The following is an 11,957-nucleotide window of genomic DNA, read 5'->3' as shown; positions in this document are numbered from 1 at the left end:
TATACATACATACACATATGTATATGTACATATGTATAAGACTCACGTGACAGTTTGTCGTTCCTTTCTCTCTCTCTCTCGCCGCTCCATTGATGAACTGCAAAAAGTAGTATAGTTTTTTTTTTTGAAAAGTCCAGACGAAAAAGTAACTTATGCGAATTTAATGCCTGAAGTTTAGAAAAATTTTCACAAAACTGGATTTCATCAAAAGAAGCAATGAAATTTGTGAGGAATGACGTACTTGATCAGTATATTAGTACTAACCTCCGCACAGGAAGTTTTGATCTGGAACTAAAACTCATATTTTTTAATTTTTTCAAGAGCTGTCTTCTTCGAAACATTAACGTCTGTCTTCGCTGATATATCATCCTCTTTACGGCTTGATTTGTTCGTTTGTTGATCCACTATTTCACCTTCATCATTCGTCACCTAAATTGAGCACTGGATAATATTTGGTATGACAGAAAAAATACTATAAACAAATGTCCGCAACACACCGCACTCAATCACCAAACACCTTTTTTAATCGTGTCAAAATAAACTTACATCACAATTGGACGCATCGCTGACCTCACCATCTTCTTGCTCCATGGCTTCTACCTGGATTGGAAATTCCATTAACTGAGTTTTTGATTATTGCAATGCACTTCTACGCATGCATCCGAAATATAAAGTCGACAACAGAATAGTGGTGTAGTTTCCAAGAGCAAAACAGTAATATTTTGGACAACAACAACAAATAAACCTTATTCACAAATGATTCCGCTAGACTTTCCACTTCCACTTCTGTCCCAATCATATGGTCGTTGCTGAAGGAATATTTAGTACAAATGACACACTGCTACTTGTTTTTGCCGATCAGTACGACTGTAGTCCTGGAAGATGCCAGTCTTTCGCAATGAGAAAAGCTTTCATAACCGAAGCTGGAGACAAATAACTTTGAACAAAAAGAGAAAGAAGGAACGAACTTATCAAAAAATTGATTATTCGGTCAGATCCTTCGATGAGATAAATGACATACTGTAGTGGGAATGCCATCCCTTAATCTGAAGTAGAATTTCTAAACTGTCATTTCTAAAATTACGAAAGTTGGCTAAAATCGTCGTTGTTGATTAATGCAGCAGATTGGGTACATCCCTGACTTGGATGGCTTCTACTTTCCTTTCCCTTCCAATTTTTGGTACTGGTCTCTTTTTCTCAATCAACGTGACAAACAAGAGAAAAACTTTTGGAGCCTGCTATGCATACCACAACGTATGGAAGTGTGAAATGAGGTCCACTATTTTAACTAACAGACCATTATAAGTTATTTAGACATATTGAGCAGGAAAATACCTGTAAAGTAATGGGGTGAAATTCTGGAGCAATATTTTGAAACCAACGGTACAAAATGAGTTGTTTCTCGAAAGAGATTATCCTTTTTTGCTGGATTTTAACAAAAGTACTTTGTGGATTTCAGCACAGAACCGTCGTCGTTCCTTGCGGCAGGTTATGTTTCACGCCTGAAATATCTACTTTTCTGAATTGCAACGATTCCTTCGATGGTCATAACTGAGGTATCCTTGCAAAAAAGTTAAGTGAACCTGAGATATTCCAAATTAGTCTACAATTTTTCCAATATATCTATCCGAATGGTCAAACACAACAGCAGATCACAACTTTCCTACATTTACATACAATTACTAGCATCAATGAAACTATCAAACAAGCTAGCGCACGACCTTTGACCGAAGCAACACCAAACCCTCACCATCATCGACCTCTAACTACACCAATTAATGCACTGATTTCAACGGCCGCGTTTTCTCAACTGCGTTGAAAAGCAGACACGATGAAAATAAACGTACATATGCAGGAATGCGGGCGGAGATCGATCGGTGGTTGTTGGTGCAGGGAGATGAGTGAGGAAGTGGGCGTAAAGTGGCGGGGGAAGGGCGGGATAAGGTGAGAACGTAGCGATAGGTAAGAGAAGCTATCTACGCTGTTACTATAAGTTACTAATTCTTCGGAATTTTCACTTTTTTTCTTCTCAGGTCATTCAATAACCCAACTTTTCGCTAGTATTCGCTATACAACTTTGCGACATTAATTGCCTCTTGTTAATGACCCAAAGAATTTTGAAGAGTTGGGTTATGAAATGAATGAAAAGTATGAAACTTTGCTGCGAAATGAGGGCAGGATTATCGTCGCTGAAAACACTCGTTATGTTGGCTATTGGCTTTTGTTTAGCTACCTCAAAGTCTAAGCGTATTAATAAAATTTGTCAATTTTAGGCTAGTTATTCAGTTCTTATGTATTAGTAAACTTGAAATATTTTTCATTGTTTTTGGTTCAGTTTTAGTTGGCAATTTCATCAGATAAATGGCTAGTTATTGGACAATATGCAAAGAAATGAATATGAACTACGATACGATGACAACCACCTTGCTATCATCGACCGAAAGTTGCTACACCTACCTATACCGATCAATATGATCGCTCTGAAAGGAGCGGCCAACGAAGCGAAATGTGATCAGTAATGAGAAGGATAAATTTCATCGAAGGGAATAACCGAGAGATGAGGAATGCTAAAATTCATGTTCATAAAGTACAAATTCTTTCGGATAATTGCGGTCGTAGATGACGTTATGGGTTAGGATGACGACGACGTATCATCTATCATCTGAATAAGTGGAATATCGCGAACAATACCAAAATATGTTGGACGTTGTTTGGTAATGGTACAGGAACAGAAAGTGGAAACCATAACAGTCCCACATTGTTTTGGCCAATTTGCGTCGCAGCTTCACGAAATCTTCGCCACCACATAAGAAATTCATGATATGACAACAAAAAATCCATGATATACTCGGGAATGTTTGTGACAGTGGTTCATTCATTCATTCATTCATTCATTATAAGAACTTTTATCAAGCATAAATGACGGTTAGTGGGAGGGGAAAGGTCTAAACATATCGTCCGTAACTTACAGGCTCAGTTAAAGTCTGTAAGGTCCTGATTTATTCTTGTGCAGCATTTATTCCTGCGCTTCAAAATAAGCAACAGATGTTGCTTATTTTGAAGGAATCGAGGTAAATTCAATTCTATTACACTTCGATAGTTTACATTTTCATTTAATACGAGATATCCTGAAATACTCCTTATATATCATATATAAAACATGGCATCGCTCTGAACAGCTGCATCTTTTAGCACCTAATACGCTTCGTTATTAGTACCATAGCTGAAATAGGTTTGTTTGGCGTTAATAATTACACCGCATATATCTTTAGGGACACGGCTTATTGGCAGTATTCACATTTAAATTCAAAATAGGATTGCTGACGTCGTCAAATTTGGGATGTGTCTTTTTTTATTGTTGGAATATTGCCGTAATCTTATTATGACATTTCCTAATTAATGCCGAATATTGCTTTCTTTTGAATTGAGTTAATCTAATCTTACTCGGGATTTCTTGAACTAAGTTTAGTCTGGTCTTCGGAATATTTTTTGGTTTAGAAAATCTGAGTATTTTGATTAAGAAAGTTCGTAGCTAGTTTGGGATGTGAAATATTGGTGCATTATGACGAAAATGTTTTGGCATCCGATAATCTTTATTCATCAGCATCACAATTATCACAACAAACATAAAATCACACATTTACGATGACAACAAACCCATGCATGACCTGCTTTTGTCGGAGTCATGGATTTGAGCTCCCTGGCAAGTTCAGTGCAGACTTTACAGTTGCGTTACCATTTGCTAGGAAATTAAATTTTCAGAATGGATCGCTCCCATAATTACATCAAACAAGTTGGAAACAATAATCCTTGGTAGAAGGAAGTAACGTGAATGGAAAAAAAAGAAATGTTGCTAGTTTGTAGCATAACATTTGTTTCTCATCTAAACAATTGTAATGTGAAAGAAATATGTGAATTATGCAAATAGGCATAGCATTTACATCACCGTTTACAACCTTAAACATGTGATAGTACCCTGTTGTTCGCATCAAAATGCCAATTCGACAAATGCGGGTAAAGAGAGAGAGAGAAGGAGGGGAGAGAGAGATCAAGACTTATGATCTAGAGGAAATAGTCTTCTTAATTGTTAGCATAACAATATATTTATCCCACTATCAAATAACTTATCCCAAGTGATACATCATCTGTTTCGTTATTCATTTTGAGGGCAAACCTTATACGATATTATATCCTGAAATTCCCAGGCATAATTTCTTTGTATGCTACGAAGTGGTAATTCAAATTCAGTCCATGTTGTTTTGAAGTCGCAAGAAAGTAATTAAGCAGATAATTGAGCTGTTTGATGAGTCAAAAAGATGACTGTTATATTGCTGGCAAATTATCGATGTGATGACAATGGAAAGTTTTAACTAGAAAACTTAAGATGAGGTAATGGGTGTGAATTACTAATGATCATTCAAGTCGATTTTAGCCTCATCTGGTTTCTCATTGTCGTCACATTTTCCCATAAATTTCGCATTAATAGTTGAAGCATGTTGCGTTGTAATCACAGCATTCGCTGATCGATTATATTTTACCCGATCGTGTTTGTTTCTTGCCGGCGTTACCCAATCGAATGTTTGCAGAATCTTCCTAAAATTATCATGTCTGTTAATTTATTAGTTGATTATTTTAAAAATTCCTAGTGAAAGAGTAGAAGTCTAGGGTTATAAAAGCATATTGTAAGAAGAGTAAGAATTTAGAATGATAAAATGACTTTATAATTAAGCATTATATAGGAAGTTATGCAGGGGATTATTAAATTTTTTCCTCCTCAAAAAAGAAAAAAATGCCCCAACTAATTTGTGAGAAATGAAGTATACCGAATTTACAAAATATAGTTTAAGGAATATCATCCGTGAAAGCTTGAATCTTTTCGTTTGTGATTTAACACTATTCAATTTCTCTGGTACGAAAATCCAGAACTACTATTTGGGTCCAACCGGGCGGATATCATCCGGAAAATCTTTTTGAATTTTCGGAAATGACGGGAAGAGAATACATGTAGAGTTGTAGAGTTAAATTTAGAAAAGACATAGAATATGTAACAGTCATTTTAGAATATAGCAACTACATGCAACTAGCTGATCATTGATGGCTGCTTGGATGCATTCATTCCAAACAAATTACCTTATTGCTGCTTCGTAGAACATTATGAATTGTTGCCGGAAGTTTTGATTGAAGAATGCATATGAGACAGGATTTAAGCATGCAGAACCCATTGCAATCAAATGACATATCGCAAATAAGGGCACAGAGAATTCGACAATTCCAAATGTATTAAGCACATGAAAGACGTTTAATGGTAACCATGCTACGGCAAAAACAATAACCACGCAAATAAGCAATAGATGTGTACGTCGTTGTCGTCCTGCTACCGATCTATACATTTCTAATTAATTTGACTTTCGAGCAAAAACTATTCTAACTTATTCATCAATCTAAATCTGATTACTTGTTTTCATCATTTTCCTTTCTTGAAAGATATTAAAAGTGTTAATCTAGTAGCCTAATTTTAATAATTTAGCATCGACTTATTTTCGGATGTTCAAGCGTTATTACTGTGCAAGATTATGACGAAATAGAAATATTCCTGAAGTCTTCAAGTAAGCTATAAAACTGCTCTAAATTGACTTATAAAATTTAGATAAATCGAATCATCTCAGTGATCATCTGAGTAAGGAGAAGTCAAATACAGGTGAGTGTATGAAGACTCCAAAAATCTGCTTTAATGGACAGAGACATTATGCTATTAATCAGTGTTTAAGCGTCCTGACTAACCGAGTGATTTTACTAGTTTTGATAATTTAATTAATGTCTCATCTTATTCCAATACTATAAGAAACAAAAACAAAAACAGAAAAAAGACAAAAAGTAACTGTTTTATTTTTGATATAAATGATTATGAAAATCTCACTTTCGCCTTTCGTTATTGTTAGCATTAGCGGTGAAGGTAGAAGAAGCCAGACGACTGTTCATCCTAATTTGCATCCTCATAGCAATGGTACTATATGCAAAGACAATTGATATTAATGGTAGTGCATATTGTGTTAACAATACTGCCAAAGTATATGCACGTTTACTTATAGGCATCTAAAATCATTCCATCGAATGTGTCATCAAAAATCTGATATCAATTTGTGTAAAACTATTGAAGTGTAAGGGTTGTTAGATTGCTCATTTTATGAGAAATAAATCTTATTTCTCTATAAAATCTGTTTATTTTTTTCTTTTATTCTTTTCAATTATTTGTTATGTTATCATTAAATAATAATGAAAAGAAAAATCTGCAACAGAACATACCAAATTCCAAATTTCATTCTTCTCATGACAAATCTTCAAAGAAATGCCGCATTTGTCATCATCAAACACTGTGTTCAAATCCGATGTTATCAGTAACGGTAATGCTAATGTAATTGAAATAATCCATATTAAGGAAAATAATAATAGGGCCAAATTATGTTGACGTTTTCGTTTTGTTGGAAATATAATTACAACGTAGCTAAAAAGTGACAGTTTTGGACTTTTCGAAAAAAAAACAAAAAAAAAGAAATCCGATCACATTTCTATTTACGCCTGAACTATGTTAGTGTCACAAATGCAATTGCTTCCCAACTCATGCATTAATTGCGTTTCTTCAAAGCTTCACTAAGCAATTACAGGGATTTTGAAATATTAATTACCGATCGAGAGCAATTGCTGCAATAGAAAAGGTTGATAAAAAAATGCCAAAACCAAGTAAAGAACCGGTTATTTTGCACATTGCTAAGCCAAATGGCCAGAATGTATACAAGACCTAGAAAAACGAGTTTTCTTTTTTTATCATTCTGATATGAATTGAAATATTGAAGGTTAAAATTTAAACTGTGGTATTAGAATTTTGAAGTTAAGTGGCATGAAAATTACGTAAGCTAAATTATACAAATCTTTTTTTCAACTTCACGTTTTCATTAGCCATTCATTCGTAAAACACTTGCTAAATACATCTTTTAACAGATGTTTAAATATTATTGCTAACGCACTTAGTTAACTTTCAAAAATATATCTTATCAAATCAAAATGATCAAACATTCTTGCAAAATAATGAAACTTCAAAATGAGAGAGAATGAAGCAAATTTATTCTTACTGTATAAGAGGTGATTGGAGCTGTAATTGTGCAGATGAAAAAATCGGATAAAGCCAAGTTAAGAATAAAGAAATTTCTTGTTGTCCTGATTTGTGGATTGTAAAGGACAGCAATGATTGTGAGCATATTTCCAAAGGTTCCAAATAATATAACAACTACGTAGGCTACTGTAATACACCATCCAAGCTGCAAATAAGGTATTTTTTAAATATCCACTTTTTTTTATCACTCATCTCTCGAATATTTCATCAAATCCATATGACATCTTGCAAATTCCGCCTTTCCCAACTTTCAAAAGTAGTTATTTTAAAACTATTTCAATGAATTATAATTTAAAAACTGTAATCATATACAATTTAATAAAATATTTTGCAATTTAATCAAATATGTAATAGATGCAAGTAAGAATGCGAATTGTATTACAAAACTGCAAGTTTGGTACATTAACTGCAAAATTAGTCATAACAAAATTTAAATTCCAATTCAAGTTCTTTCATTATGCACTTTTAAGCCAAATAATGTAAAAGTATTTGTTCCCCCTGCCAATAAGCAATACCAGAACATTAATATTGTACTTAAGTTAATGATCATTGATCTGATGTTATCTGTAAGGTTAAAAACTTCAAAGTGAAGTAAGAATACCATTTTTAACTTACATGACAATAAGACAAAGATCATAATAAGAATTTATGGGATAGCATTTAAATATTCGTTTCCGGTTATTTTCAAATTCCTGAACGCCATCCTACCAATTTCTATCATTTATTAACTTTCATCTTCGATATTTAAACTGCTGTTGCCTTCGTTCGTTTTTTACTATTACATTTTTGGTTTTGGTTTTTGGTTTCTCATCCAAGCTCTTTTCAAATCATCTTGAACAAACTTAGCCATCAGTGTAACTTCACCAAATTTCAAAGCCAATGCTGAGTGTAATATATCAAATATATGAAATAATAATTAAATTTTGTTCAGTCTGTTTAATCTTGAAATGGAAATTCCTGTAAAAACGATGAAAGTGATGCTTCCTTCTATACCGTATACAATAAATTACGTTCTATAGTCAGTAATGATCTATTGATATGATGCAAAAAAAAAACAAAACTAGTAATAGTTCCAAATATTTCTGACAAGTAATAACTAAAAAAAACTTTTCCTAGAAGTCTGGATTAAAACAAAAAGAAGAATAGATAGGTAAAAAGAATAAATAGATTATTATAGATTTAACAAACTGGAAAAAGTTACATTTGAAATGACATTTGAAGTGATTTATCATTCCGAAACAAAGTTTTGTTGAGTAACACTTCGTATAAAATTTAATACAAAAAGATCGATAATAATGTTCAAGGATTTAAAAAAGCTGTCCATTAAGATATGTTAATAATACCTGAGCAGAAGCATGGTTTGTACCTTCAAGAACAATATCATCCCTAAAATAAGAATCAATTCGGGTGAAAATCTGTCGCCATTCATCGCAATTATCCTTCATTCTGATGCTTGGCATCTGCAAAATGTTAAAATCCTTAAATATAATCTTTTTGATATTCCATTTAAACCATTCAAAAATTTCTATGGATGAAGTTTTTTTAGAGTAAGATGGACTACCTAAAGTTTTTTAAATTTACTAGGCAGGTTGTAATTAAAATTTTTCGGAAATACAGAATGCTATAAGGAACTTAAACATAATTGTAATCAGTAACAGGTTAATAATGCTTAATTTGTAGTCATTTTTCATGAAGACTGCATCAATATGATCGATTCATCACCATTTATGACCATTTTTCTCACGAGATAGTTAGAAATTTTTTATGATATTTTCATTTAGATTACTGTGATTGGTTATGTCCTACATCATTCAGCAGATAACTCATTTTAGAATTATCGACAAATCTTTCCATTTTTGGGGAATTTCAAGAAAGATAGAAATAAGTTTTTAAAGAATTTATATTCTGTGAAAATAATTTAAATGTATTATAAAAATTAAAATCATTCGAACCAAAATAAAAAAATTTTAAAGGCAAAATAATGCAAAATAATACTGTTTAAGTGGAATAATTGAAGAGGATGAAATATGACGGACATGCAACTTTTCATTACAAAGATGAAGTTTGAAAAACAATAGCACATTTGTCGGGCAAAAATATTCATAGCAAAGACAGGGCAAAGTGCATTATCGAAAGGAATGAGAATAATCTGGAAATGCTGTGAAGTTCAAAATGAAAAAAAGAAAGGCATTCATTTGATATTGCTTTATTCTTCAAGTACATGTCATATTAATTTTTTCTTTTTTTTTTTTTAGCAATAGAGCACATTTTGCAAAGTAATATGTCAGTTCATGATGAAAGGTCAATAATTACGATGAAAGGATAATAATTAATGTAAACATTAAATAGACTTGTCATGCCATTAGTCTCTTTTGCAAACTTGATCAATCTTTTTTTCTAATAAATCGATAAAGTTTGTCTACTATCAAAGGTATTTGATACAATAAAGAGATTGTCAGGATGACAGCGATTTCTTATAAAATTCCAATTGCTCTTCACAGGTAAATTACTTTATTATCTTCAAATAACTGAATAATATGTTAAGGAGAATTTTGCACTTATTATTACAACTAATAAACAGTAAAAATGCTTGGATAATGCTAATCAGAATCATTTGTATTTTAAAACCAATAGCAAAAGTATGCAATGAGTAAATATTGGTTAATTAGGTAAGATCCATCATTATCGTCGCATCTCATTTCTCTGTTCATCCTAATTCGTTGATAACACTTTCAGTAATATTATCATAACGATGAAATCCGAAGCACAATCGATCATCTCTACCCTAAGGATATTTCACATTATGACAAATGCTTCATTCTAGCTTGTTGCATTGTCTTATCAATATGTTAGATAAAAAATGCATCCTCATGAGAATTAAAATATGACAGATAAAATGAATTTACTTACTGATGACAATTCGTGTACGATTCGATCAGAATTATTCTCTAATTCAAATGATGGAACTGCATACTCTTCGACATTTTGTACTAAATTTGTTAGTGTACTCGTCATTGCAATTATTAAATGATGATCGCATTTCATGCACTTCACTGATCACATTGTTGATTTAGCTAAATTATTTGTTTTTAAAATATATCGAATTTCAAAAATATATCGAATTCACAGTCATTGATAAATGCTTTCATTCATTTTAATATATTAATTACTAGAAAGCATCAGATAAAGAACGCACAAAAAAAAAAAAGAAAATGATACAAAAAGTGATAATTAAAAGAGAAAAAAGAAGCTGTTCTATTCAATAATTCATCAATAATAGTTCCAATTGATCTAGGTTATCGTATTAGCTGTCGGTGGATTCTTTGAATCGATATATATTTATATATTTTTTTCGAAATAAATCGACTTAATTTGCTAATTTTTGGAAGCCGAAGAATAAGCAAATTGAATAGACCAATGAGAAAAAACATAGATGCGTACAAACTTAATGCTATTTGCATTAGCTTTCGAGACATTTGGGCCGTTTCATTAAAATCATTACCAGCTATGAAACTTCTTTTGTTCACACTTTTATTTCACTTTTATTTCTTATACTACTCTCTTTCATTCCTTTTTTTATTTTAACAAAGAATATTGAGATTAAAATTTAAAAAAGTAATAAGTAGGAGAACATCAGAGAGAAAGAGAGAGAGAGAGAGAGAGTAGATACAAGATTAGGTATGTATAACCGCAACAAACAACGCCTTGAATTTCAATTACTAAATAATTAAAGGGAGTTATAATGCCTTCCCTATATTAGTATTCGATTAAAATGCGATGAATTTAATCTAACGAACAAAATTACCAGATTAAATCTGAAGATGATAACTAATAGTTTGGTTTACTCGGGTCAGAGGTGGTACAATATTTTTCTAACTGTTAATGAATCAAGAATTTTAAAATAATAATGCTAAAGCATTGGAAATCACATTACCACATTATTACATTGATCGAGAATTCACCACATATTCCAATTTTTAGCATCTCAACTATCCCAATCATTGGAACATTATTTTCAACATGATTTCATTTATTGATTTTAAGCAGCTAATTGGAATCCTTACAGCCTAACTTCTTTCTTTTATACTAACCATTCTTCAAAAGCATTCAACGTTTCTCAAATATTATCCCTACTTACTTATTGTTTGAAACTTTTCCATTCTCCTAAACAAGTGAGGCAGATATTTTATGCTTTAAAAAAAAAAATGCATTGAAATAGAAAATTTTGTTTTGCAAGAATGCTCTCACCCCAACTAAAAATACGAAAATGTGAAATCTTTACTGGAAAAACAAACTACCTACATGCAAGCTTATTTCTCACTGGCAATTGATGAAGTTCAGTATTTTTCCTAATAAAAGGTAGCATTTCAAAATGACCAATGGTTCTAATATTATGAAAATTTCACACATTTACCAACAACCTATTTATGCAACTCATTTAATTCAATGTTGCAAGCAAGAATTACACTTCAAATAGTAATCTTTATACATGCTTCTGCAAGAATCTCATGACATTTAATACTTTAAACAATTGATTCGTTATCAACCGAATCAACAGGACATTTTTGATGACTAATATCTACGAGTGGTTTAGGTGAATTACCACCTGACCAGATATAATTACTAAAAGGGCATCAAACTACTAATTAACTCAAATATTTCTGACAAATAATAACTGAAAAGAACCTTGCCCGCAAGTTTGAATTAAAGAAGAGTAAAAAACAATTGCTGAGCTTCTGTTATATATATATATATATATATATATATATATATATATATATATATATAT

General features: G+C 31.9%; 3 protein-coding genes across 3 annotated transcripts in view; all 3 read right to left on the bottom strand.

Moving 5' to 3' along the window:
• Positions 1-90, bottom strand: part of LOAG_17144 (hypothetical protein) — a gene marked incomplete at its 5' end in the record, with an annotated part of 8,122 nt that extends 8,032 nt beyond the window's left edge. Inside the window, one exon of the mRNA XM_020449803.1 lies at positions 47-90. Coding sequence (XP_020306621.1) covers positions 47-90 — 44 coding nt within the window. The remainder of the gene's footprint in view (positions 1-46) is intronic.
• A 201-nt stretch (positions 91-291) lies between these two features.
• Positions 292-799, bottom strand: LOAG_08697 (hypothetical protein; the record flags this gene model as incomplete). The annotated part of the gene is made up of 3 exons (XM_003144227.1): positions 292-429; positions 547-600; positions 746-799. 3 exons carry the CDS (start codon positions 797-799, stop codon positions 292-294), a joined length of 246 nt encoding a protein of 81 aa, XP_003144275.1.
• Positions 800-4,253: 3,454 nt separating this feature from the next.
• LOAG_08696 (neuropeptide F receptor) lies at positions 4,254-8,636 on the bottom strand. The gene is made up of 7 exons (XM_020447773.1): positions 8,512-8,636; positions 7,128-7,313; positions 6,684-6,796; positions 6,304-6,502; positions 5,918-6,093; positions 5,131-5,382; positions 4,254-4,593 (listed from the first exon to the last, which is right to left on the bottom strand). The coding sequence occupies exons 1-7, from the start codon at positions 8,626-8,628 to the stop codon at positions 4,407-4,409; spliced, it is 1,230 nt and encodes a 409-aa protein (XP_020302033.1). The 5' UTR covers positions 8,629-8,636; the 3' UTR covers positions 4,254-4,406.
• Positions 8,637-11,957: the final 3,321 nt, after the last annotated feature.

The sequence above is a fragment of the Loa loa genome (genome assembly GCF_000183805.2).
Source record: "Loa loa unplaced genomic scaffold supercont3.44, whole genome shotgun sequence".
NCBI classification, from domain to species: domain Eukaryota; kingdom Metazoa; phylum Nematoda; class Chromadorea; order Rhabditida; family Onchocercidae; genus Loa; species Loa loa.
Note: the sequence above shows the minus strand (reverse complement) of the source record. Positions and strands in the feature narration are given on the sequence as shown.

Coding starts and splice junctions, on each gene's coding strand:
- LOAG_08696 (XM_020447773.1), bottom strand. CDS start 8,628: ATGCCAAGCATCAGAATGAAGGATAATTGCGATGAATGGCGACAGATT. Junction 7,314..8,511: donor CAAACCATGCTTCTGCTCAG/GTATTATTAACA, acceptor CCTTATTTGCAG/CTTGGATGGTGTATTACAGT. Junction 6,094..6,303: donor AGAATGAAATTTGGAATTTG/GTATGTTCTGTT, acceptor GAATGATTTTAG/ATGCCTATAAGTAAACGTGC.